Source organism: Leishmania major, chromosome 29 (assembly GCF_000002725.2).
Source record: "Leishmania major strain Friedlin complete genome, chromosome 29".
Taxonomy (NCBI): Eukaryota; Euglenozoa; class Kinetoplastea; order Trypanosomatida; family Trypanosomatidae; genus Leishmania; species Leishmania major.
The window spans coordinates 684,024-704,984 of record NC_007270.2 but is presented as its reverse complement, the minus strand read 5'-3'; the positions used below and the strand labels follow the sequence as shown (position 1 = coordinate 704,984).

At 55.5% G+C, this 20,961-nt stretch overlaps 3 protein-coding genes across 3 annotated transcripts; all 3 read left to right on the top strand.

Moving 5' to 3' along the window:
- Positions 1 to 204: 204 nt before the first annotated feature.
- Positions 205 to 2,151, top strand: LMJF_29_1520 (conserved hypothetical protein; the record flags this gene model as incomplete). The annotated part of the gene is made up of 1 exon (XM_003722184.1): positions 205 to 2,151. The coding sequence occupies one exon, from the start codon at positions 205 to 207 to the stop codon at positions 2,149 to 2,151; it is 1,947 nt and encodes a 648-aa protein (XP_003722232.1).
- Positions 2,152 to 9,587: 7,436 nt separating this feature from the next.
- Positions 9,588 to 11,606, top strand: LMJF_29_1510 (conserved hypothetical protein; the record flags this gene model as incomplete). The annotated part of the gene is made up of 1 exon (XM_003722183.1): positions 9,588 to 11,606. The coding sequence occupies one exon, from the start codon at positions 9,588 to 9,590 to the stop codon at positions 11,604 to 11,606; it is 2,019 nt and encodes a 672-aa protein (XP_003722231.1).
- Positions 11,607 to 16,006: 4,400 nt separating this feature from the next.
- Positions 16,007 to 18,025, top strand: LMJF_29_1500 (conserved hypothetical protein; the record flags this gene model as incomplete). Its single annotated transcript, XM_003722182.1, has 1 exon — positions 16,007 to 18,025. One exon carries the CDS (start codon positions 16,007 to 16,009, stop codon positions 18,023 to 18,025), a length of 2,019 nt encoding a protein of 672 aa, XP_003722230.1.
- Between the last annotated feature and the right edge of the window lie 2,936 nt (positions 18,026 to 20,961).

Sequence of the window (20,961 nt, the reverse complement as noted above, 5' to 3'; positions counted from 1 at the left end):
TTTTCACTCCCTCGTCTCTCCTCCTGCTGCCGCGGTTGTCCTCCTCCTCCTCTCTCACGCTCGGTCTTTCTCGGTGATTAAGTTTGTGCCTGTACTTTCCTGAGCCTCTGTGACCGCTTTCCGTTGTCGTAACGCACCGACCTTCCCCCACCTCTTTCTCACGCCTGCATATGCCTGCACACTCCGTCAAGTGAGGCATAAAAAATGATCACAGAACACACCTACCGGATCAGCGAGATCTCTCGCTTTCTCATTCTTGTTGGAGGTCTATGCGCCAGCGCGTGCATCTCCACATTGTACGGCTTCAACATCTTCAGCAACGACCTCATTGAGCTATTCAACTTCAGCAGCTCTGACTTGACGATCATCACCACAGTCGGCGTCGTGGTGGGCTGTGCGACCTTCCCCGGTGGTATGTTGCTCGACTACGCTGGACCCGTCCCCGTCCTCATCTGCGCAACACTTCTCACTACATTGGGTGCCGTCCTCTACGGTCTTGCCTTCAACGGCAACATCAAGGGTAACGTTCCCACGCTCGCCGTCTTCTGCGCCATCATGAACCTCGGCTGCTCCTCCTTCGACACGGGCTCCCTAATGGCTGTGCTGGGCAGCTTTCCGCTGACGAAGGGCCCTGTTGTGGCCATCATGAAGACTTTCACTGGCCTCGGTGCGTCCATCCTGGCCCTCATCAACTATAGCTTCTTCCGGAACAGTGATGCGCACTACATGTTCTTCATGGCAGCGCTTATTGTCTGCCTGGGCACCGTGGCAGTCATCTTTATCCGCTTTCCCCCCTACCACATCCTTGATCACGAGAAAACCCGCGTGCCGGAGAAGATGCAGGTGCGCCGCCGCCTGACGGAGCGCGCCTACCTGACGCAGTACCCGCCGATGGCTCGCTTCTACCTTGGTTTTGGCATCATTATTGCGCTTGTCATCTACCTGACAGTGCAGTCCTTCTGTGTAGCGTACGCAAACCCGAGCGACACGGCGCGCATGGGCAACACGGTCGTGATCATGGTGCTTGTCTTATGCCTGGGTCTCATGGCGGCCCCGCTCCCGTTTCTGGGTGGGATGGAGAAGGAGCCGAGCAAGGACCTCCCCGACTACCCGGAGGACGAGGTGATGAGCTTCGAGAACGAGGATGAGAAGCGTGTGCTGCAGCCCGCCGTCAAAGAAATGGCCGAGGATGAGAACGTGCTTGGCGAGGTGTACCTGAAGGACGGCCACTGTGAGGTCGACAAGAAGGGAAAGAAGGTGCCGGACTCCTCTGATGAGGCGCTGGTGCACCGGCAAGTCGCCTTCGAGGATGCCGTGATGCTGGAGGACGAGAACAAGGCGCGCATGATGATTTCCGACCAGGATCCGCAGTATCAGACGACCTTCTGGCAGAGCCTCAAGCGCCCCGACATCTGGCTGTGCTGGTGGAACACGATGGCAACCTGGGGCTGCGGCATGGTCATGGCCTTCAATTCGGCTCAGATCTACCAGTCACTATCGAATAATAAATACGAGCGAAAGACGAACACGATGTACTCCGCCATCATCAGCGTGGCGAGTGCGCTGGGCCGCCTGTCCATGGGTATCCTCGAGTTCATGGTAAACTGCCAGCCCTCCGAGACGCGCCCGGTCATCACCATCGCGTATCCGGTGGCCTCCATCTGCATGGTGGTCGGCCTCATCTTCTTGCTGGCCCTCCCACTAGAGTCGAAGGCCATCGTTATTGGCTTCTTCTTCGATTCCTTCGGCAACGGCTTCAGCTGGGCCTGCACGGCGCTGACGGTGCGCACGCTGTTTGCCAAGGACATCGGCAAGTACTACAACTTCATGTACGTCGGCGCCTTCATTGCAGTCATCGCGCTGAATCGCTTTGGCTACGGCGAGATGTATGATCGTCAGGCCAAGGCGAACCGCGATGCCGACTTGGCTGCGGGCAGGGTCCCCATCTACCCCGTCTGCGCCGGCAAGAAGTGCGTCGCCAACAGCTTCGTCATCCTGCTGTGCGTGAACGTAACGGCGATCGTTGGTAGCACATGGCTCCACCTGCGCTACCGCAGGTTCGTTCTCAAGCACCGCGCTGAGAAGGCCGCGGCATGTGCGGAGAAAGAGGCCAAGAGCGTTGAGCCTAGTTGCGCAGACAACCTTCAGTAAGGGACCCCCATGCCTTGGAAGCGTTCGAAGAGAAGACACCTTCCCAGGACCTGCGTGATTCACGCCGGTACCTGCCTTGTTCCTCCGCACTTCCTCTCCCCCACGTGGAAACAGCTTTATATAGTGGCGCCAGAAAGTGCAGCGAAGGCAAAAGCTCTTTTCTTGCCGTTCTAGCCACGATTCTGATGACGAGAGTCAGCGCAAGCTTGGCTCCAGGACCCGGTGCAGCCACTCTGTCTGCTGAAGCCAAGTACGCCCCTCCCCCCTCCGACTCACACCCGCACACCTATGCCTGCCGCGTGCCACACCACTCGCGGGGTGACAGGTGCAAGCACCCACAAAGACGCTGGGCACGTCTGTGCCATCCATATGATTTGCAGAGTGTCAGCGTGGCTTGAGCGTGTCTCGCCCGACCCCCGCTGCCCTTGCTGGTGAAGGGAGCCGGAGCCACCCCGAGGAGGGGATGCACCCTGGGGACGGCCAGCGCAGTAGGGGCGGCGGTGAGGCGACCTGCGGGGCAGGGTGGGCGGGCCGCGTTAGAGGCAGGGTCCGTGCTGAGGTGACTGAATCGGCGCATTGCCGCAATGCGTGCGGCCTACGGCCGCTTCGCACCAGGCGGATGGGGCCTGTGACGGGCCGTCTCAAGCGTAGACTGCATGCTGTGTGTGGGAGAGCGGGCATGATGCAGAGGAAAAGGAAAGACCCTGCTGAGGTGCACTCTCATTTGATCGTTGTTTTCGGTTTTCGGAGAAGGCTGTGTCTACCGCAGGTTTTTTTTTTGTTTCATCTCGCGTCCCTATTTCTCCGGCGGCAGCAGAAGACGGAAGAAGAGGCGCATCCGGGGGGGGGGGGCATCCGCCTCCTCCCTCCCGTTCACCTGCAGCGGCACGCAGGAGGTCTTGCGTTCCTAGCGCTTGTGTCGAGTGTCCTCAAGGAATTTGTTTTTCGCTTGGGATGACGAAACGATGGATCTTTCTCCCCTCCTCTCCCCTCCCCCGCTCCCTCTCGTTTTTTTTTTGTTGTTTCTGCAGGCTCTTTCACGATTTTTTTTCTCGAACTTTTTTCGCTATTTTCATTGTTTTCTGTATCCTTGTCTCTGTGTGTGTGTGTGTGTCTGTGTATGTGTATGTGTATGTGTATGTGTATGTGTATGTGTGTGTGTGTGTCTGTGGTAGATCGCATGTTGTTGTCGGAACGACACCATCGGTTGTTCTATAGAGCATAAACGAGGAAAAAAGGCACAAAAAACACACTCAAACACAGACACACACACAGACGCAAAATAATAAATAAATAAAGACAATAGAAAATGTACGCTCGCAAGGCATTCCCATACACCGGCACATCAGTTTCTCACGTACGCGAGAAGAGAGAAGTGGAAGAGTAAGAACACCGTCGATGAATCGTGCATGTACAGATGTGATTGGGGAGCGTTTTTGTTTGCTTCCCGTCCCCTTGCTGGCTTTTCTCATGATTATGTTTTCTGTTTTCGTCCGCGCCCTCTCTATCTCTGTGATTTCTCTTCTTAAACAGATTTGTGTGTGTATATACGGAAGGGAGCGTTTCGTAGGTTCTTCATGATCTTCCGACTCTTCTCTTGTGTGGTGGACCCCCACCCTCCTCTTTCTCTTCTCACTCCTCCTCCTTTCTTCTTGTTGTATGCTCGTTATCAAGCTGGCTGAATGTCTGCGTCCCTCCCCTCTTTTTAGTTCTCACCGCTCTTGTGTGCTTTTATATGTCTGTCTTATCGATGCCCTGAATTTTTTTTTTCGCTCCCTCGCTCGCTCGCTCTCTCTCTCTCTCTCTGCACACTGATGAGACTCGGTCACGCGTGTGCGTGAGAGCGGGGAGGCACGTGCGCCCCTTCACGACCCGCTCGAAAAGTCGTGCACACACGGCGACACATATAGGACGTAGAGGAAGAGGTGTGAGGTAAACTGGAAATGACAAACAAGTGATGCGCACGATGAAAACAAAAAACAGAAATGAAGAAGAAAAAGCGAAGTCTCTTTTTGGTTTCTGGCTTGTCATGATGGGGAATGGGCGCGTGTTTGCGCGTGTGTATGCTTGCTGCCACTCACACTTTGTGTCTCGTAGCAGCCAGTGCAAGACGCGTTGGACAACTTATCTCGTAGGAGCATACATTCTTTTCGGATTCGCCGTGACGACGAACATTCCACGGTGACGACGTGCATGACTTTTGCTCGACTAGAGCAACGCATGAGGCAACGCCTGCTTCTTCTCTGTCTCCACCCCCCCCCCCACACACACACACACTCCATCGCTGCCAGACGCTTGAACTCACGAACGGAAAAAATATGAAGCTAGTGCCGATGCCGAGGAGAAGAATATATGCAACTCTTTAGACTGTTTTCTTGTGATCATTCTGGCCGCCAGGCTCAAAGGATTCTAAGCGCGCCCATTCTTTTTCCCTCTTACTCGAGCCGCACCATTTTCGAGCCAGTTCTGCTCCCACTTCAGGTGTACGTGTGCATGTGGGTTGTTGTTTTTTGTGCTGCTGCTGCTGCTGCTCTGCATCTTTCCCTCGCCCTCTTTTCTTTCCGTGTTCTCTTTTACACTCCCTTCTCTCTCTCTTTCTCTTTGCTTACTGAAAGAGTGCCTGCCTGCGTGTGTGCGTGTGTGTGTGAGTTTTCGAATCGTTTGTCGTTGTTGTTCTTGTTTTTTTCATGTTCTTTCTTCTGTTTCACTCTTTTTCTTGTTTTTTTTTCGTCTCTTGTGTTGTGTTTTTGTTCTTTCTCTCTCTCTCTCTCTCTCTCTCTCTCTCTCTTTCTCTCTTTCTTTCTCTCTCTCTCTCTCGCCTGAAGTTGTCCACGTGTGGCGAAGTACACGGCCTCTGCTGGATTCACAACAGCAAAACAACAAAAAAGAACGAACGGAAGGGAGGTGAGCTCTGCTCTCGCCCGCCGGAGGCATCTCGCGGACTCGCACTCCTCCTTTCCTTGTCTGTGCCTCTCCCCCTTTCCTTTCTGTCACCGTTTCTTCATGTCTCTCGTGTAGTGACGTGCTCATCTTCAACACCTGCGGTGAGCTTGGTGGACGTTGTTGTTTTTTCGTTCAAGGAGAACTCGGATGAGGGCAGCGGTAATGGGGTCGCTATCGAAACTGTAGGAGAGAAGATGAGCGGGCTGCCTTTGACTGGATGCGTGTTTCTCACGTGTTTTTGTTTGTGTGTCGTGAAAATGAGGGGAGAGGGCGTATGTGTGCGTGCGTGCCGTGGCTGTGTCTCACTAGCGCTTCTTGAAGAAAAGAGCGTTGCCGAGAAACGGAAGGGAGTGAAGTGCAGCGAACGAGACGTGAAAAGTCCAGCCGACCTCTCTCTCCTGCCTTGCGCTGCGCCTCCGTATTTCTTCGCCTCGCTTTCATGCGACCGTCGTTAGGTATGATGGAGGAACATGCTTTGCCAGGGACTGTACCCTCTCCCCCCATCCGCATGCACATGGACGCCTCTCAGCCTCCCGTGCCCCCTTTTTGGTTGTTTGTCTTTGTCCTTGCTCGATTGTGTGCTTGTGTGTGTGTGTTGTCGTGTGCTCATGTCTGCCCCATGAAACGGGGCGCCCTGTCACACGCTTGTCATCCTTTTCTTTCGTTTGTTTTCGAACCTTCTCTTTTTTCGTTCACGCGCGTGAACACAATTAAGGGAACCGACTGCCTCTCGTGCGTCTCTCTGTAGAGAGAAAGAGATCTATATATGCGTGTGCACCACGAAGGGTTCCTTTCTTACTTTTTTTTGGTCTGCGTGTCTGTGCCCGTGTTGTGTGCCTTCTCGGTCTCTCGCTCTCTCTCTCTCTCTCTCTGCCTACCGCATTCGAGGTGCAGAGGAAAAAGGGGGACAGAAGATTTATGCAACACGCCATGGTAGTGGATCTCTCTCTCTCTCTCTCGCCCTCACTCCGGCTGCATCTACGCGGGCGCCCTGAAATTTGCCTTTTTTCAGCGCTTGCGGAGGAATCACCATGTCACGCAGAACTACTTGAAAGGACAGTAGAGAACGTGCAGGGAGATCGTCGTTTTTGAGCCAACCAGCGAGGACAGAGAAGGGTAGCATCGCGAAGTGGGTGGAACAGTGAAGTAGTCAAAGGCACAGAGGATAGGCAGGGGATATCGAGAGGAAAAAAGATGTTGCACTGCACACACACACACACAGATGTACGGCGACGACAGGAATGCCGACCACGGACCTCTTCTTGCTTCCGCGTCGGAGCGCGCAAGCCTCGAGCATGCAACGAAGATTCCTCTTCTGCTGCACACCGCATCTTCCCCTCCCCCTCTCCCTCTCGTGTTTTCGCCTCCTTCTGAATGCTCTTTGCCCCACGCCAACGCCTCTCCAGCCTTTATATGTTGTTTGCGTTTTTACTCGCCGTTTTCCTACTGTTATGCGTCAGCGAGATGCCAGGCGCACTCCCGACGAAAGGGCCATGTGATGCGGCGCCTCCACTCGGAAAGACAGGGATGTTACGCTACAGGATTCAGGAAACGAACGAGAAAACGAAAATGTGCATTTCGACGCATTCATGTGCATCTGTCACGGCGGATCCGTGCTCACGGATGTGCGCAGAATGTTGCTTGCCTTTTTCGGCAGTCGCCAAAACGCCCTGCGGGCGTGGTCAGCGACCGACTACCACTCTCGAGTGCAGTGGTAGCCGTGCCCCGTGTACGCGCGTGTGCGCGCGCTAGCGCTAACGTTGTCTCTTCGAGTGCTGTGTGGGCCCGGCGAGGTTTCTCTCCGTACTTGGGGGATGCGCGCGCGTTCCTCATTTTCGCTCACGCAAAGACTCATCTTGCCCCTTTCTCTCCTCCTTTCTCTCCGTTCTACCCCTCAACACACACACACACACTAATGCATGCGTGCCCTCCCACCCTTTGGACTCTCCGCTATTTCGTTTTTTCACGCACGTGCACCTGAGCATGCTTGTTTTCTTGGGTAGAGGGTACCACAGGCTGTGCTCTCGGTGCACAAGGCTGCGCAACACACTCGCTTGAGTGCTGAGGGCGAATGGCTCTATTCTGGTATCGCATCCCCCGCTCCTGTGTGCATGTGTGTAGGTGTGTGCGCGTCTCTGTGTATGAGCACTGCCTCTGCGTGTGTGTCTGCCGTGACTGGCGTACTCTACACCCCTGCATGCAAGGGTGTCTGATGGGTGCGATACATTGAAGGGGTCAGAGATTGTATCGGGTCTGTTGGTGAGTTCATTTTATCTCACATGGCGTATGCGTATGTGTATGTGTGGTGAGAGAGGATGTGAGCGCGCGAGAGTTGGCGCAACTTGAATGGTGCTGCCGCCCGTGGGGCCTTTTGACGAACAAGAGCGAAACAGGGCGAGATAGAGGATGATAGTGGGAGAGACCCACATGCCTACCTGTAGGTGCGGTGTTGCTGCCTCGACTCGGGGTGTATCTAGGGGGTGCGCAGAAGAGCGTTGTTGCCGTCGCCTTCGTGCTGAAGCCGCTTTGGTTGTGTGCGGAGTCTGCGGGTTAGCGTATGCCGTGCACGCTCTCCCGCTAGAGCTCCTTCCCGACTCTCTAACTTCACAAAGGACAAAGAACTGGAGTACGGCGGAGAAGGTGGTGGAGGCGGGAGAGACCCGGGAGACGGCATGTGTGTAAAGCGATGGGTGGTGAGAGGGAAGGTGGAGGAGGACATGCTCGCGTCCGCGCTGCTGCTTCGCCTTCCTTCCCTCTCCACACGCCTTTCGCTCAGCACTGCCGCCTCTCTTCGCATCTTGCCCTCGCAATCGCCTGCTCGCTTTCTCTGCTGCTTCCCTTCACCTCTTCGATGGGGCCTTCAGTGTCATAGCCTTTGGAGATACTTCCGCAGCTGCTTGTGGCATGCGCTGGGCCTGTGCGAGGCACGTTACGTGGAATGTTTGTGGCTGCAAAGCGAGGATGTTTGAGGGGCCGTCGTCCTTTTGTTATCATGGTGACGCCTTGCTCCATAGGAACTTCGCGAGAAGCGACGGCTGGAAAGTGCGCGCACACGGAGGCGGTATCGAGGACGCGTGTGCACAGAGGGATGCCTCGCGTATTTTAGCGTGCCCACCTTCTGCCTGGCTCTCTGTCTCTCCTATCCTTGTGCGTTGGCGTCCGCGTATACGCACGCGGTGGCTCTCTGTCCGTCGACCCAAGTAGAGTCAGCTCGTCGTTTGTGGAAGCTAGGAGTCGAGGGAGAGAGTGAGGGAGGGGGCAGGCCGCAAGGAAACGACAGCGGGTGAGCGCAACAGAAATGGAGTCTGCGTGAAACTAGTGCGTGATGGCTTCCTCCCGTCCCGTTTTTTCTTGGCCGCCACGTTATGGATTCGCCTCTTGCACACCGCAGCCGGCAGTACCCTACCCTTTTCTCTTTCATCGCCGGCAGTTGAGCCTCTCAGCCGCGCGAAGACCCAGCGCGATACCGTGAGGGACCGACAGTGAAGACACACACAGCTGGAGCAACCGCACATGTGTGTGTGTGTGTGTGTGTGACGCTCTCTTCTGTGAACGGTGGCCCGTCAGATGACGATGGGCGGCTATGGAGCGTGTCTCTGGCCCCATCACTCCCTGACTCGATTTCTCGTCGCCAAGCGTGTCGCCGAATGGGGTAGTCTCATGACTACCCCAATGGCTACACCGTGCAGTGCGACACATCCGGCGGGTGTTATGCGACCAGGCTAGAATGGCGTCTGTTCTCGCCTTTGCGCGCGACGCCACTACCTCTCCACATCCCCTCCTGCGCTTCCTTCTCCTCTCCGGTTGCCTCTTTCGACACACACCAGTATGCAAACCCACGCAAATACATGCGTCTGCTTGCACTTGTCGCCTCTTTGGACACGCACGGGAATCCCGCCGTTCTTTGACAGCTGATCCCTCTCTGCACCTCCGTTTATGCTCAACGTACGCGCGACTGTAACGCCCGTTGTCCCACGACTCCTTTTCTCGCCCTCTCTTCTCCCTTTCTTATCTCTTAGTTGCCTGCGAAATTGTTGAGGAAGTGCGCCTGCCCTGAATCAGCCGTGTCGCGCGCATCCCACACCCTCTCGAGTACGATAGGTGTGTGTTGGGTGAAGCAATCGCATGTCAAACCCCTGCCCCCTTTCGCACTCTTCCCCATTCCCCTTTGCCCCTCTCCGACGACACCATCTCATCCCGCCCCATCACTCACACGTCGCTGTAGCCCCCCTCCCCCTCCCCTCCTGAATTCACCACACCACTCTCCATTTCTGCGCCATCCCGACGTTTTCTTTGTGTGTGTGTGTGTGCGTGTGTTTTCCTTTCTCACTGTTCCATAGCAGGTTACGTCCCTCCCCTCCACTGATCTCTTCTCATTTTCTGTTGTTTCTTCCTCAGGACGGAAAGGAGCCGCTTAACCACGGCACCAGCTCTCTTAAACACCCACAGACGAAAATAAAACAAAAACGCCACCATAAAGTACGCAGTGCATCATGAAGCTCGTTGTAGATGAGCTCTACCGGTCACGGATGCTGATGGCCGGCGTGTATGTGGGTCTTGCCATTAGCTCCACGTACGGTTTCAGCATCTTCACGGAGCACCTGCGGAACAAGTACAGCTTCAATCAGGCGGACATCACAACGATCAGCACCGTGGGCAACTGCTGCGGCTATCTTGTCTTCTTTGCCGGCATTTTGTTCGACTTTGCCGGGCCGAAGGTGCTGTTTCCGATTGCCGGCTTTCTGGGCTTTCTCGGCTTCCTTCTCTTTGGGCTCGCTTTCGACGATATCATCACGAGCAAGAGCAAAGAAGTGGCTCTCGTCCAGTTTTGCATCTTCAATGCCATCTTGTACTTCGGATGCCCAGCCATGGACGTGGCAACGTTGATGCCGCTCATGGTCAACTTTCCGCTGGAGCGCGGGTACATGGTGATTATCCAGAAGACCTTCTCTGGCCTTGGTACATCGGTCCTCATGGCGTACTTCAACGGCTGGTTCCTTAACCTGGACGCGAAGCATGCAAGCAACTACTCGGGCTACGCCTACTTTGTCGGCGCGCAGATATTTTTCTGCGCCTTGCTGGGCTGCTACCTTATTGACCTCGCCCCGTACACGCCGTGCCAGTTTCAGCGGAACCGCCTCACTGAGGAGCAGGCCGCTGAGAGGAAAGCCACGTTGGCTGTCTACGGCAAGCAGCACGCCTCCTCCCGACGTCTGTACATTGGTTGCTCCGTGATCGGTGCCAACCTCATCTTTCTCGCCATCAGCTCGATCGTGACAGGTTACGTGCCCACCAAGAAGAGCGGCTACCTCACCATCTCTGTGATAGCGGTGTTTCTGCTAGCGCTCTTCTCCCTCATGGCGCTACCTATCCAGCTCCTCGGGCGCTACCCCGTCATCAAGAAGCGTCACCCCCACTACCCCAGCCTTGGCTACTCGGACGACGTGCCGGAGGAGGCGGAGGCTGTCCGCGAGACCGAGCTTGCGGACATCGATGAGGTGGAGGCCGCGGCTGATGCCGGCGACGCCGCGCAGCAGCGGAGCAGCGTCAGCAGGGAGCCGACGACCGTGCAGAACCCAACTGACAGGCAGCGTGCTAGCGGCGCAGGCAGCGCGAATCCGGCTGACGCTGATGCGATGGCGGTGGCAGAGGGTGATGAAACTGCCAGTGGGATACAAACCTACGAGGAGGACGAGACCGCAAGCCCGCGGAAGTCGAATACTGTGGTGGAGGAAGAGGGAGCCGCTCCTGCGCCGCAGACGAACGTTGCCGGCGACCCACAATACCACCAATCGTTCTGGCGCAACCTCCTCACGATCGATCTGTGGCTCTTCTGGGTCAGCTTCTTCGGCATGTGGGGTACCGGCACCGTGATGCAGATGAACGCAGCGCAGATATACCGCAGTAAGAACTTCGGCGTGTATGATCAGTCCCGCCTCTCTCTCTATGTCGCCCTCATCGGCGTCGGCAGCGCCATTGGCGGTATCGTCAGCGGCACTCTCGACATGTGGCTCATTCGGCGCAAGACGACCTCCACGAACGAGATCTTGACGACCACCTTCCTTCCAGTTGGTGCGGTGCTGCTGTTCGCCTCCTACCTCCTCTTCGCGGTGATCCCAGCGGAGGGTCTTGTCCTGCCCTTCCTGCTTGGCTCCATAGGCAACGGTATGGGCTGGGGCCTTGGTGCTCTGAGCGTGCGCATCGTCTACGCGAATGACATTGGCAAGCACTATAACTTCATGTTCTCCTCCGGCTTTGTCAGCACCATTGCCCTAAACCGCTTTATGTTTGGCGGCATGTTCGACAAGGAGGCCAGCCGCCTTGGCACAGCCCCAAACTGCAATCAGCCGTCTTGTGTGCGGAATCAGATGCTTATCCTCATGGCAGTGAACGCCATGTCCACAATAGCGGCCATCTTGGTGCACCTCCGCTTCCGCCGCTTCGTGCGCCAGGAGCGGGCGAAACAGGCCGAGGCGGCGCTGGCGCTGGAGGCGAAGAACAAGAGCGACTGACCACCGGTGGACGGGGTGAGCACCTAGCAGGCGCATCGGTTGGCGGGGGGCACGCGCACGTCTGCACACTCAGCAGTCATGGAGAGTGTAGTGGGACAGAAAAAGAAAACCGTGAGGGGCGTGCAACCGTGCCGACGAAGGTCGGTGCCCCCCTTCTCATCTGCTCCGGTTTAAGCGCGAGGATCGTCGTTTTTGAGTTCCGCTCTTGGCCTTCCGGTGTCTTCTCCCCTCCCATCTCTTTCATGCAATCGTTCTTTTCGGCTCCTTCGCAAGAGCTTCCACAGCGAGAGACCTGCAAGCGCGATTCCTCTCTCTCCCTCCCGCCGTAAGAGGAAAAATGTGAGATACAGCGTGCGCCGCGTCACGGTGCGCTATGCTGCCTTGGGAAAGAAAACACGACACGCCCCAAAACAAACGAAACAAACATAAGAAGGCACTAAAGAAAGGGAGATGGCAAGAGAGCGTATGATCGCCCCTCCCCCATCCGAATGCTTGCGTATCGCGTGCGCGAGAGAGCAAGCGACAGCGGGGCAGAAAAAAACAAAAACTAAGCGGGTCAGAAAACACAAAAGGTGGCGTCAATAAACGAACGTTTTTTTTTTGTGTACGTCACCCATACACCGGTGTGAAAACACCAGATAAGCGGGAGGTGAGGAAAACCCCCCATGGAGCGACAGCAACGAAAACACACACACACACACACAAAAGGGAGCAAAGCAAGAAACACAGCGAAAAAAAGGTTTGCTTCTTCGTGTGTGTGTGTGTGTGTGTGTGTGTGTTGCTTTCGCGCGGACGAATAGAAACACAACATGCCGCTGGTGGAATTCGCATTCTTGTTGGGCAGTATTCTGAGGTACATCCATATGCATCCATATGTACATATATATATATATATACGTGTTTGTATGTGTGTCTACTCTCTCTCTCTCTCTTTTGCCGTGGATTGACTGACCGCTTCTCGTCTCTCGATGTTTCTTTTTTCTCTTCTCTGTGCGTGCGCGCGTTGCATTGTTTATTTTTTTAGCTGTGTTTCCACTTTGCAGCTATCTTCGCCGCCACTTTCGTCCGTGTTGTTTACCTTCTCGGTCTTTCTCTCTGCCTACCGCATTCGAGGTGCAGAAGAAAAAGGGGGACATAAGATTTATGCAACACGCATGGTAGTGGATCTCTCTCTCTCTCGCTTTGTTTTCTTCGTCTTGGCTAAGCACTGGTCGCTAACGTACACGATATCTGCGCGCACCACTCCGCCTCTCAGTAACACCACCCCTTGCTTTATTCCTGCTTGTTACTACTAACATTACTACTACAGCTAACCTCTTCTGTTTTTCGTGGATGTTTCAAAACACATAAAGTAAGGATGAGGGGTTGGCTGCTGCCTTGATGCAGAAGGAAGGAAGACACCTCGAAAAGCTACGGAAAGAAGACCCGTGTTGTTAAGCTAAACAAAGGCTAATGGGGTGTGCCAGTGATGCGCTCAAACCTGAGAAATGCAGTCTGGCGATGTGGCCGATCGCGTGTGGGATGGGGGCTCTCCGCAGTCAGCGGGGTGCGGCGGCAGGACCTTCAACCGGGCTGCAAATGCGAAAAGAATCTTGCAGCCTTGCAGTGCGGCGTGGAAGCAGAGGTTCACAGCGTCTCGCCTCCGTAAGCACTGCTGCGTTTCTATCAAACTGCTCCGCTCCCCCCACCTCTGTACCACCAGAAACCGGAAGCTCTCGTGAAGGAAACGCTGTACATTGATGGGCGCTGAGTGAGCGCGTGCTACGAACGACGCGCATTTCTCGTTTGTTTGCGACGCGCTCTTCGTGTGAAATGGATCGCAGTAGAAGCGGCCTCGCACAATGGTTTCTCTCTTTCCTTCTTTCGTGACAGATCGTAGCTTTGCCTCCCTGTACTTCTTGTCGTGCTTCATTAGCCCCCTCCCTCCTCGGGGTCGCTGCTGTTGCTGCTGCTGCGGTTACTCCATTCTCCGAGGCGTGCGTGCACGCTCGCGTGAGTGTGCGGGGCCCCTGTAGGGAGGAAGAGTATGAGCCCACACACGACGCATGCCGTTTTCTTCTGAGCCGGGTGTGTGTCTGCCGTGACTGGCGTACTCTACACCCCTGCATGCAAGGGTGTCTGATGGGTGCGATACATTGAAGGGGTCAGAGATTGTATCGGGTCTGTTGGTGAGTTCATTTTATCTCACATGGCGTATGCGTATGTGTATGTGTGGTGAGAGAGGATGTGAGCGCGCGAGAGTTGGCGCAACTTGAATGGTGCTGCCGCCCGTGGGGCCTTTTGACGAACAAGAGCGAAACAGGGCGAGATAGAGGATGATAGTGGGAGAGACCCACATGCCTACCTGTAGGTGCGGTGTTGCTGCCTCGACTCGGGGTGTATCTAGGGGGTGCGCAGAAGAGCGTTGTTGCCGTCGCCTTCGTGCTGAAGCCGCTTTGGTTGTGTGCGGAGTCTGCGGGTTAGCGTATGCCGTGCACGCTCTCCCGCTAGAGCTCCTTCCCGACTCTCTAACTTCACAAAGGACAAAGAACTGGAGTACGGTGGAGAAGGTGGTGGAGGCGGGAGAGACCCGGGAGACGGCATGTGTGTAAAGCGATGGGTGGTGAGAGGGAAGGTGGAGGAGGACATGCTCGCGTCCGCGCTGCTGCTTCGCCTTCCTTCCCTCTCCACACGCCTTTCGCTCAGCACTGCCGCCTCTCTTCGCATCTTGCCCTCGCAATCGCCTGCTCGCTTTCTCTGCTGCTTCCCTTCACCTCTTCGATGGGGCCTTCAGTGTCATAGCCTTTGGAGATACTTCCGCAGCTGCTTGTGGCATGCGCTGGGCCTGTGCGAGGCACGTTACGTGGAATGTTTGTGGCTGCAAAGCGAGGATGTTTGAGGGGCCGTCGTCCTTTTGTTATCATGGTGACGCCTTGCTCCATAGGAACTTCGCGAGAAGCGACGGCTGGAAAGTGCGCGCACACGGAGGCGGTATCGAGGACGCGTGTGCACAGAGGGATGCCTCGCGTATTTTAGCGTGCCCACCTTCTGCCTGGCTCTCTGTCTCTCCTATCCTTGTGCGTTGGCGTCCGCGTATACGCACGCGGTGGCTCTCTGTCCGTCGACCCAAGTAGAGTCAGCTCGTCGTTTGTGGAAGCTAGGAGTCGAGGGAGAGAGTGAGGGAGGGGGCAGGCCGCAAGGAAACGACAGCGGGTGAGCGCAACAGAAATGGAGTCTGCGTGAAACTAGTGCGTGATGGCTTCCTCCCGTCCCGTTTTTTCTTGGCCGCCACGTTATGGATTCGCCTCTTGCACACCGCAGCCGGCAGTACCCTACCCTTTTCTCTTTCATCGCCGGCAGTTGAGCCTCTCAGCCGCGCGAAGACCCAGCGCGATACCGTGAGGGACCGACAGTGAAGACACACACAGCTGGAGCAACCGCACATGTGTGTGTGTGTGTGTGTGACGCTCTCTTCTGTGAACGGTGGCCCGTCAGATGACGATGGGCGGCTATGGAGCGTGTCTCTGGCCCCATCACTCCCTGACTCGATTTCTCGTCGCCAAGCGTGTCGCCGAATGGGGTAGTCTCATGACTACCCCAATGGCTACACCGTGCAGTACGACACATCCGGCGGGTGTTATGCGACCAGGCTAGAATGGCGTCTGTTCTCGCCTTTGCGCGCGACGCCACTACCTCTCCACATCCCCTCCTGCGCTTCCTTCTCCTCTCCGGTTGCCTCTTTCGACACGCACCAGTATGCAAACCCACGCAAATACATGCGTCTGCTTGCACTTGTCGCCTCTTTGGACACGCACGGGAATCCCGCCGTTCTTTGACAGCTGATCCCTCTCTGCACCTCCGTTTATGCTCAACGTACGCGCGACTGTAACGCCCGTTGTCCCACGACTCCTTTTCTCGCCCTCTCTTCTCCCTTTCTTATCTCTTAGCTGCCTGCGAAATTGTTGAGGAAGTGCGCCTGCCCTGAATCAGCCGTGTCGCGCGCATCCCACACCCTCTCGAGTACGATAGGTGTGTGTTGGGTGAAGCAATCGCATGTCAAACCCCTGCCCCCTTTCGCACTCTTCCCCATCCCCCTTTGCCCCTCTCCGACGACACCATCTCATCCCGCCCCATCACTCACACGTCGCTGTAGCCCCCCTCCCCCTCCCCTCCTGAATTCACCACACCACTCTCCATTTCTGCGCCATCCCGACGTTTTCTTTGTGTGTGTGTGTGTGCGTGTGTTTTCCTTTCTCACTGTTCCATAGCAGGTTACGTCCCTCCCCTCCACTGATCTCTTCTCATTTTCTGTTGTTTCTTCCTCAGGACGGAAAGGAGCCGCTTAACCACGGCACCAGCTCTCTTAAACACCCACAGACGAAAATAAAACAAAAACGCCACCATAAAGTACGCAGTGCATCATGAAGCTCGTTGTAGATGAGCTCTACCGGTCACGGATGCTGATGGCCGGCGTGTATGTGGGTCTTGCCATTAGCTCCACGTACGGTTTCAGCATCTTCACGGAGCACCTGCGGAACAAGTACAGCTTCAATCAGGCGGACATCACAACGATCAGCACCGTGGGCAACTGCTGCGGCTATCTTGTCTTCTTTGCCGGCATTTTGTTCGACTTTGCCGGGCCGAAGGTGCTGTTTCCGATTGCCGGCTTTCTGGGCTTTCTCGGCTTCCTTCTCTTTGGGCTCGCTTTCGACGATATCATCACGAGCAAGAGCAAAGAAGTGGCTCTCGTCCAGTTTTGCATCTTCAATGCCATCTTGTACTTCGGATGCCCAGCCATGGACGTGGCAACGTTGATGCCGCTCATGGTCAACTTTCCGCTGGAGCGCGGGTACATGGTGATTATCCAGAAGACCTTCTCTGGCCTTGGTACATCGGTCCTCATGGCGTACTTCAACGGCTGGTTCCTTAACCTGGACGCGAAGCATGCAAGCAACTACTCGGGCTACGCCTACTTTGTCGGCGCGCAGATATTTTTCTGCGCCTTGCTGGGCTGCTACCTTATTGACCTCGCCCCGTACACGCCGTGCCAGTTTCAGCGGAACCGCCTCACTGAGGAGCAGGCCGCTGAGAGGAAAGCCACGTTGGCTGTCTACGGCAAGCAGCACGCCTCCTCCCGACGTCTGTACATTGGTTGCTCCGTGATCGGTGCCAACCTCATCTTTCTCGCCATCAGCTCGATCGTGACAGGTTACGTGCCCACCAAGAAGAGCGGCTACCTCACCATCTCTGTGATAGCGGTGTTTCTGCTAGCGCTCTTCTCCCTCATGGCGCTACCTATCCAGCTCCTCGGGCGCTACCCCGTCATCAAGAAGCGTCACCCCCACTACCCCAGCCTTGGCTACTCGGACGACGTGCCGGAGGAGGCGGAGGCTGTCCGCGAGACCGAGCTTGCGGACATCGATGAGGTGGAGGCCGCGGCTGATGCCGGCGACGCCGCGCAGCAGCGGAGCAGCGTCAGCAGGGAGCCGACGACCGTGCAGAACCCAACTGACAGGCAGCGTGCTAGCGGCGCAGGCAGCGCGAATCCGGCTGACGCTGATGCGATGGCGGTGGCAGAGGGTGATGAAACTGCCAGTGGGATACAAACCTACGAGGAGGACGAGACCGCAAGCCCGCGGAAGTCGAATACTGTGGTGGAGGAAGAGGGAGCCGCTCCTGCGCCGCAGACGAACGTTGCCGGCGACCCACAATACCACCAATCGTTCTGGCGCAACCTCCTCACGATCGATCTGTGGCTCTTCTGGGTCAGCTTCTTCGGCATGTGGGGTACCGGCACCGTGATGCAGATGAACGCAGCGCAGATATACCGCAGTAAGAACTTCGGCGTGTATGATCAGTCCCGCCTCTCTCTCTATGTCGCCCTCATCGGCGTCGGCAGCGCCATTGGCCGTATCGTCAGCGGCACTCTCGACATGTGGCTCATTCGGCGCAAGACGACCTCCACGAACGAGATCTTGACGACCACCTTCCTTCCAGTTGGTGCGGTGCTGCTGTTCGCCTCCTACCTCCTCTTCGCGGTGATCCCAGCGGAGGGTCTTGTCCTGCCCTTCCTGCTTGGCTCCATAGGCACCGGTATGGGCTGGGGCCTTGGTGCTCTGAGCGTGCGCATCGTCTACGCGAATGACATTGGCAAGCACTATAACTTCATGTTCTCCTCCGGCTTTGTCAGCACCATTGCCCTAAACCGCTTTATGTTTGGCGGCATGTTCGACAAGGAGGCCAGCCGCCTTGGCACAGCCCCAAACTGCAATCAGCCGTCTTGTGTGCGGAATCAGATGCTTATCCTCATGGCAGTGAACGCCATGTCCACAATAGCGGCCATCTTGGTGCACCTCCGCTTCCGCCGCTTCGTGCGCCAGGAGCGGGCGAAACAGGCCGAGGCGGCGCTGGCGCTGGAGGCGAAGAACAAGAGCGACTGACCACCGGTGGACGGGGTGAGCACCTAGCAGGCGCATCGGTTGGCGGGGGGCACGCGCACGTCTGCACACTCAGCAGTCATGGAGAGTGTAGTGGGACAGAAAAAGAAAACCGTGAGGAGCGTGCAACCGTGCCGACGAAGGTCGGTGCCTCCCTTCTCATCTGCTCCGGTTTAAGCGCGAGGATCGTCGTTTTTGAGTTCCGCTCTTGGCCTTCCGGTGTCTTCTCCCCTCCCATCTCTTTCATGCAATCGTTCTTTTCGGCTCCTTCGCAAGAGCTTCCACAGCGAGAGACCTGCAAGCGCGATTCCTCTCTCTCCCTCCCGCCGTAAGAGGAAAAATGTGAGATACAGCGTGCGCCGCGTCACGGTGCGCTATGCTGCCTTGGGAAAGAAAACACGACACGCCCCAAAACAAACGAAACAAACATAAGAAGGCACTAAAGAAAGGGAGATGGCAAGAGAGCGTATGATCACCCCTCCCCCATCCGAATGCTTGCGTATCGCGTGCGCGAGAGAGCAAGCGACAGCGGGGCAGAAAAAAACAAAAACTAAGCGGGTCAGAAAACACAAAAGGTGGCGTCAATAAACGAACGTTTTTTTTTTGTGTACGTCACCCATACACCGGTGTGAAAACACCAGATAAGCGGGAGGTGAGGAAAACCCCCCATGGAGCGACAGCAACGAAAACACACACACACACACACACAAAAGGGAGCAAAGCAAGAAACACAGCGAAAAAAAGGTTTGCTTCTTCGTGTGTGTGTGTGTGTGTGTGTGTGTGTGTGTTGCTTTCGCGCGGACGAATAGAAACACAACATGCCGCTGGTGGAATTCGCATTCTTGTTGGGCAGTATTCTGAGGTACATCCATATGCATCCATATGTACATATATATATATATATACGTGTTTGTATGTGTGTCTACTCTCTCTCTCTCTCTCTTTTGCCGTGGATTGACTGACCGCTTCTCGTCTCTCGATGTTTCTTTTTTCTCTTCTCTGTGCGTGCGCGCGTTGCATTGTTTATTTTTTTAGCTGTGTTTCCACTTTGCAGCTATCTTCGCCGCCACTTTCGTCCGTGTTGTTTACCTTCTCGGTCTTTCTCTCTGCCTACCGCATTCGAGGTGCAGAAGAAAAAGGGGGACATAAGATTTATGCAACACGCATGGTAGTGGATCTCTCTCTCTCTCGCTTTGTTTTCTTCGTCTTGGCTAAGCACTGGTCGCTAACGTACACGATATCTGCGCGCACCACTCCGCCTCTCAGTAACACCACCCCTTGCTTTATTCCTGCTTGTTACTACTAACATTACTACTACAGCTAACCTCTTCTGTTTTTCGTGGATGTTTCAAAACACATAAAGTAAGGATGAGGGGTTGGCTGCTGCCTTGATGCAGAAGGAAGGAAGACACCTCGAAAAGCTACGGAAAGAAGACCCGTGTTGTTAAGCTAAACAAAGGCTAATGGGGTGTGCCAGTGATGCGCTCAAACCTGAGAAATGCAGTCTGGCGATGTGGCCGATCGCGTGTGGGATGGGGGCTCTCCGCAGTCAGCGGGGTGCGGCGGCAGGACCTTCAACCGGGCTGCAAATGCGAAAAGAATCTTGCAGCCTTGCAGTGCGGCGTGGAAGCAGAGGTTCACAGCGTCTCGCCTCCGTAAGCACTGCTGCGTTTCTATCAAACTGCTCCGCTCCCCCCACCTCTGTACCACCAGAAACCGGAAGCTCTCGTGAAGGAAACGCTGTACATTGATGGGCGCTGAGTGAGCGCGTGCTACGAACGACGCGCATTTCTCGTTTGTTTGCGACGCGCTCTTCGTGTGAAATGGATCGCAGTAGAAGCGGCCTCGCACAATGGTTTCTCTCTTTCCTTCTTTCGTGACAGATCGTAGCTTTGCCTCCCTGTACTTCTTGTCGTGCTTCATTAGCCCCCTCCCTCCTCGGGGTCGCTGCTGTTGCTGCTGCTGCGGTTACTCCATTCTCCGAGGCGTGCGTGCACGCTCGCGTGAGTGTGCGGGGCCCCTGTAGGGAGGAAGAGTATGAGCCCACACACGACGCATGCCGTTTTCTTCTGAGCCGGGTGTGTGTCTGCGTGTTTGCGTTGGAGTGTGTCTATTTTCGCCAGCCTTTGAGTTTACATCTCTCGTCTTTTTCGCCTTTCCTTTCCCCAGAATCCATATGTATTATTTTTTTCGTTCTCGTTTTTTTTTGACGCAGAGCATGACTCTTTCCCTTTTGTTTCTGTGTGTTTTCTTATGTGTGTCTCGCTTCTCTGGAGGGGGGGGGGGCTCTCTGAGTATGTTGGAGTGCCGTCCTCTTGCGTCCCCCCCATTGCCCTCTGCTTGGGGCTCGCCGCGCTCGTTCGTCGCGTGCGTAGCTAACGCATGTACCTCACAGTCACCCCCATCCGAAGAAGCCGCAATATATCCTTTTTCTTTCTGTTTGCTTCACGTGTCGCCCCCTCGCTCCCTCGGCCGCTGTGTATCTGTCTGTCGCTTGGCTTTCATTTCTGTTGTTCTCCGATCCCTTATCCGTCAGCGAAGACGCGCTGCGTTATTTTCGTTTGTGTGTGTGTGTGTGTGTGTGTGTGTGTGCGTGTGTGTGTGTGGAGAGAGAGAGAGCGAACGGCCTCCTGTCCTCTTTCGCTCTCTTTTGTTTGTCGTTCTCCAGCACTTCGGAAAACGTGTCGGGGCGTACGTTCTGTGTTCTCTTTGGTATTTTTTATTTTCATTTGATTTTGGCGGATGCGCGTGCGCGGAATGCTGAGAGCGTTTCTTTTTTTCTTTGTTGTTATTTGTTTGGTTGCTTGTTTGTGGTGGTGGGGGGGGGGAAGTCTGTGCTTTCACAACCCCACGGACCGCGGTACGCCACTTGGCGAAGGGAATGAGGGGAACGAAGAGCCCGCCTAGCATTCCGTAAAACCGGGTCGCGCGTCAGTCGG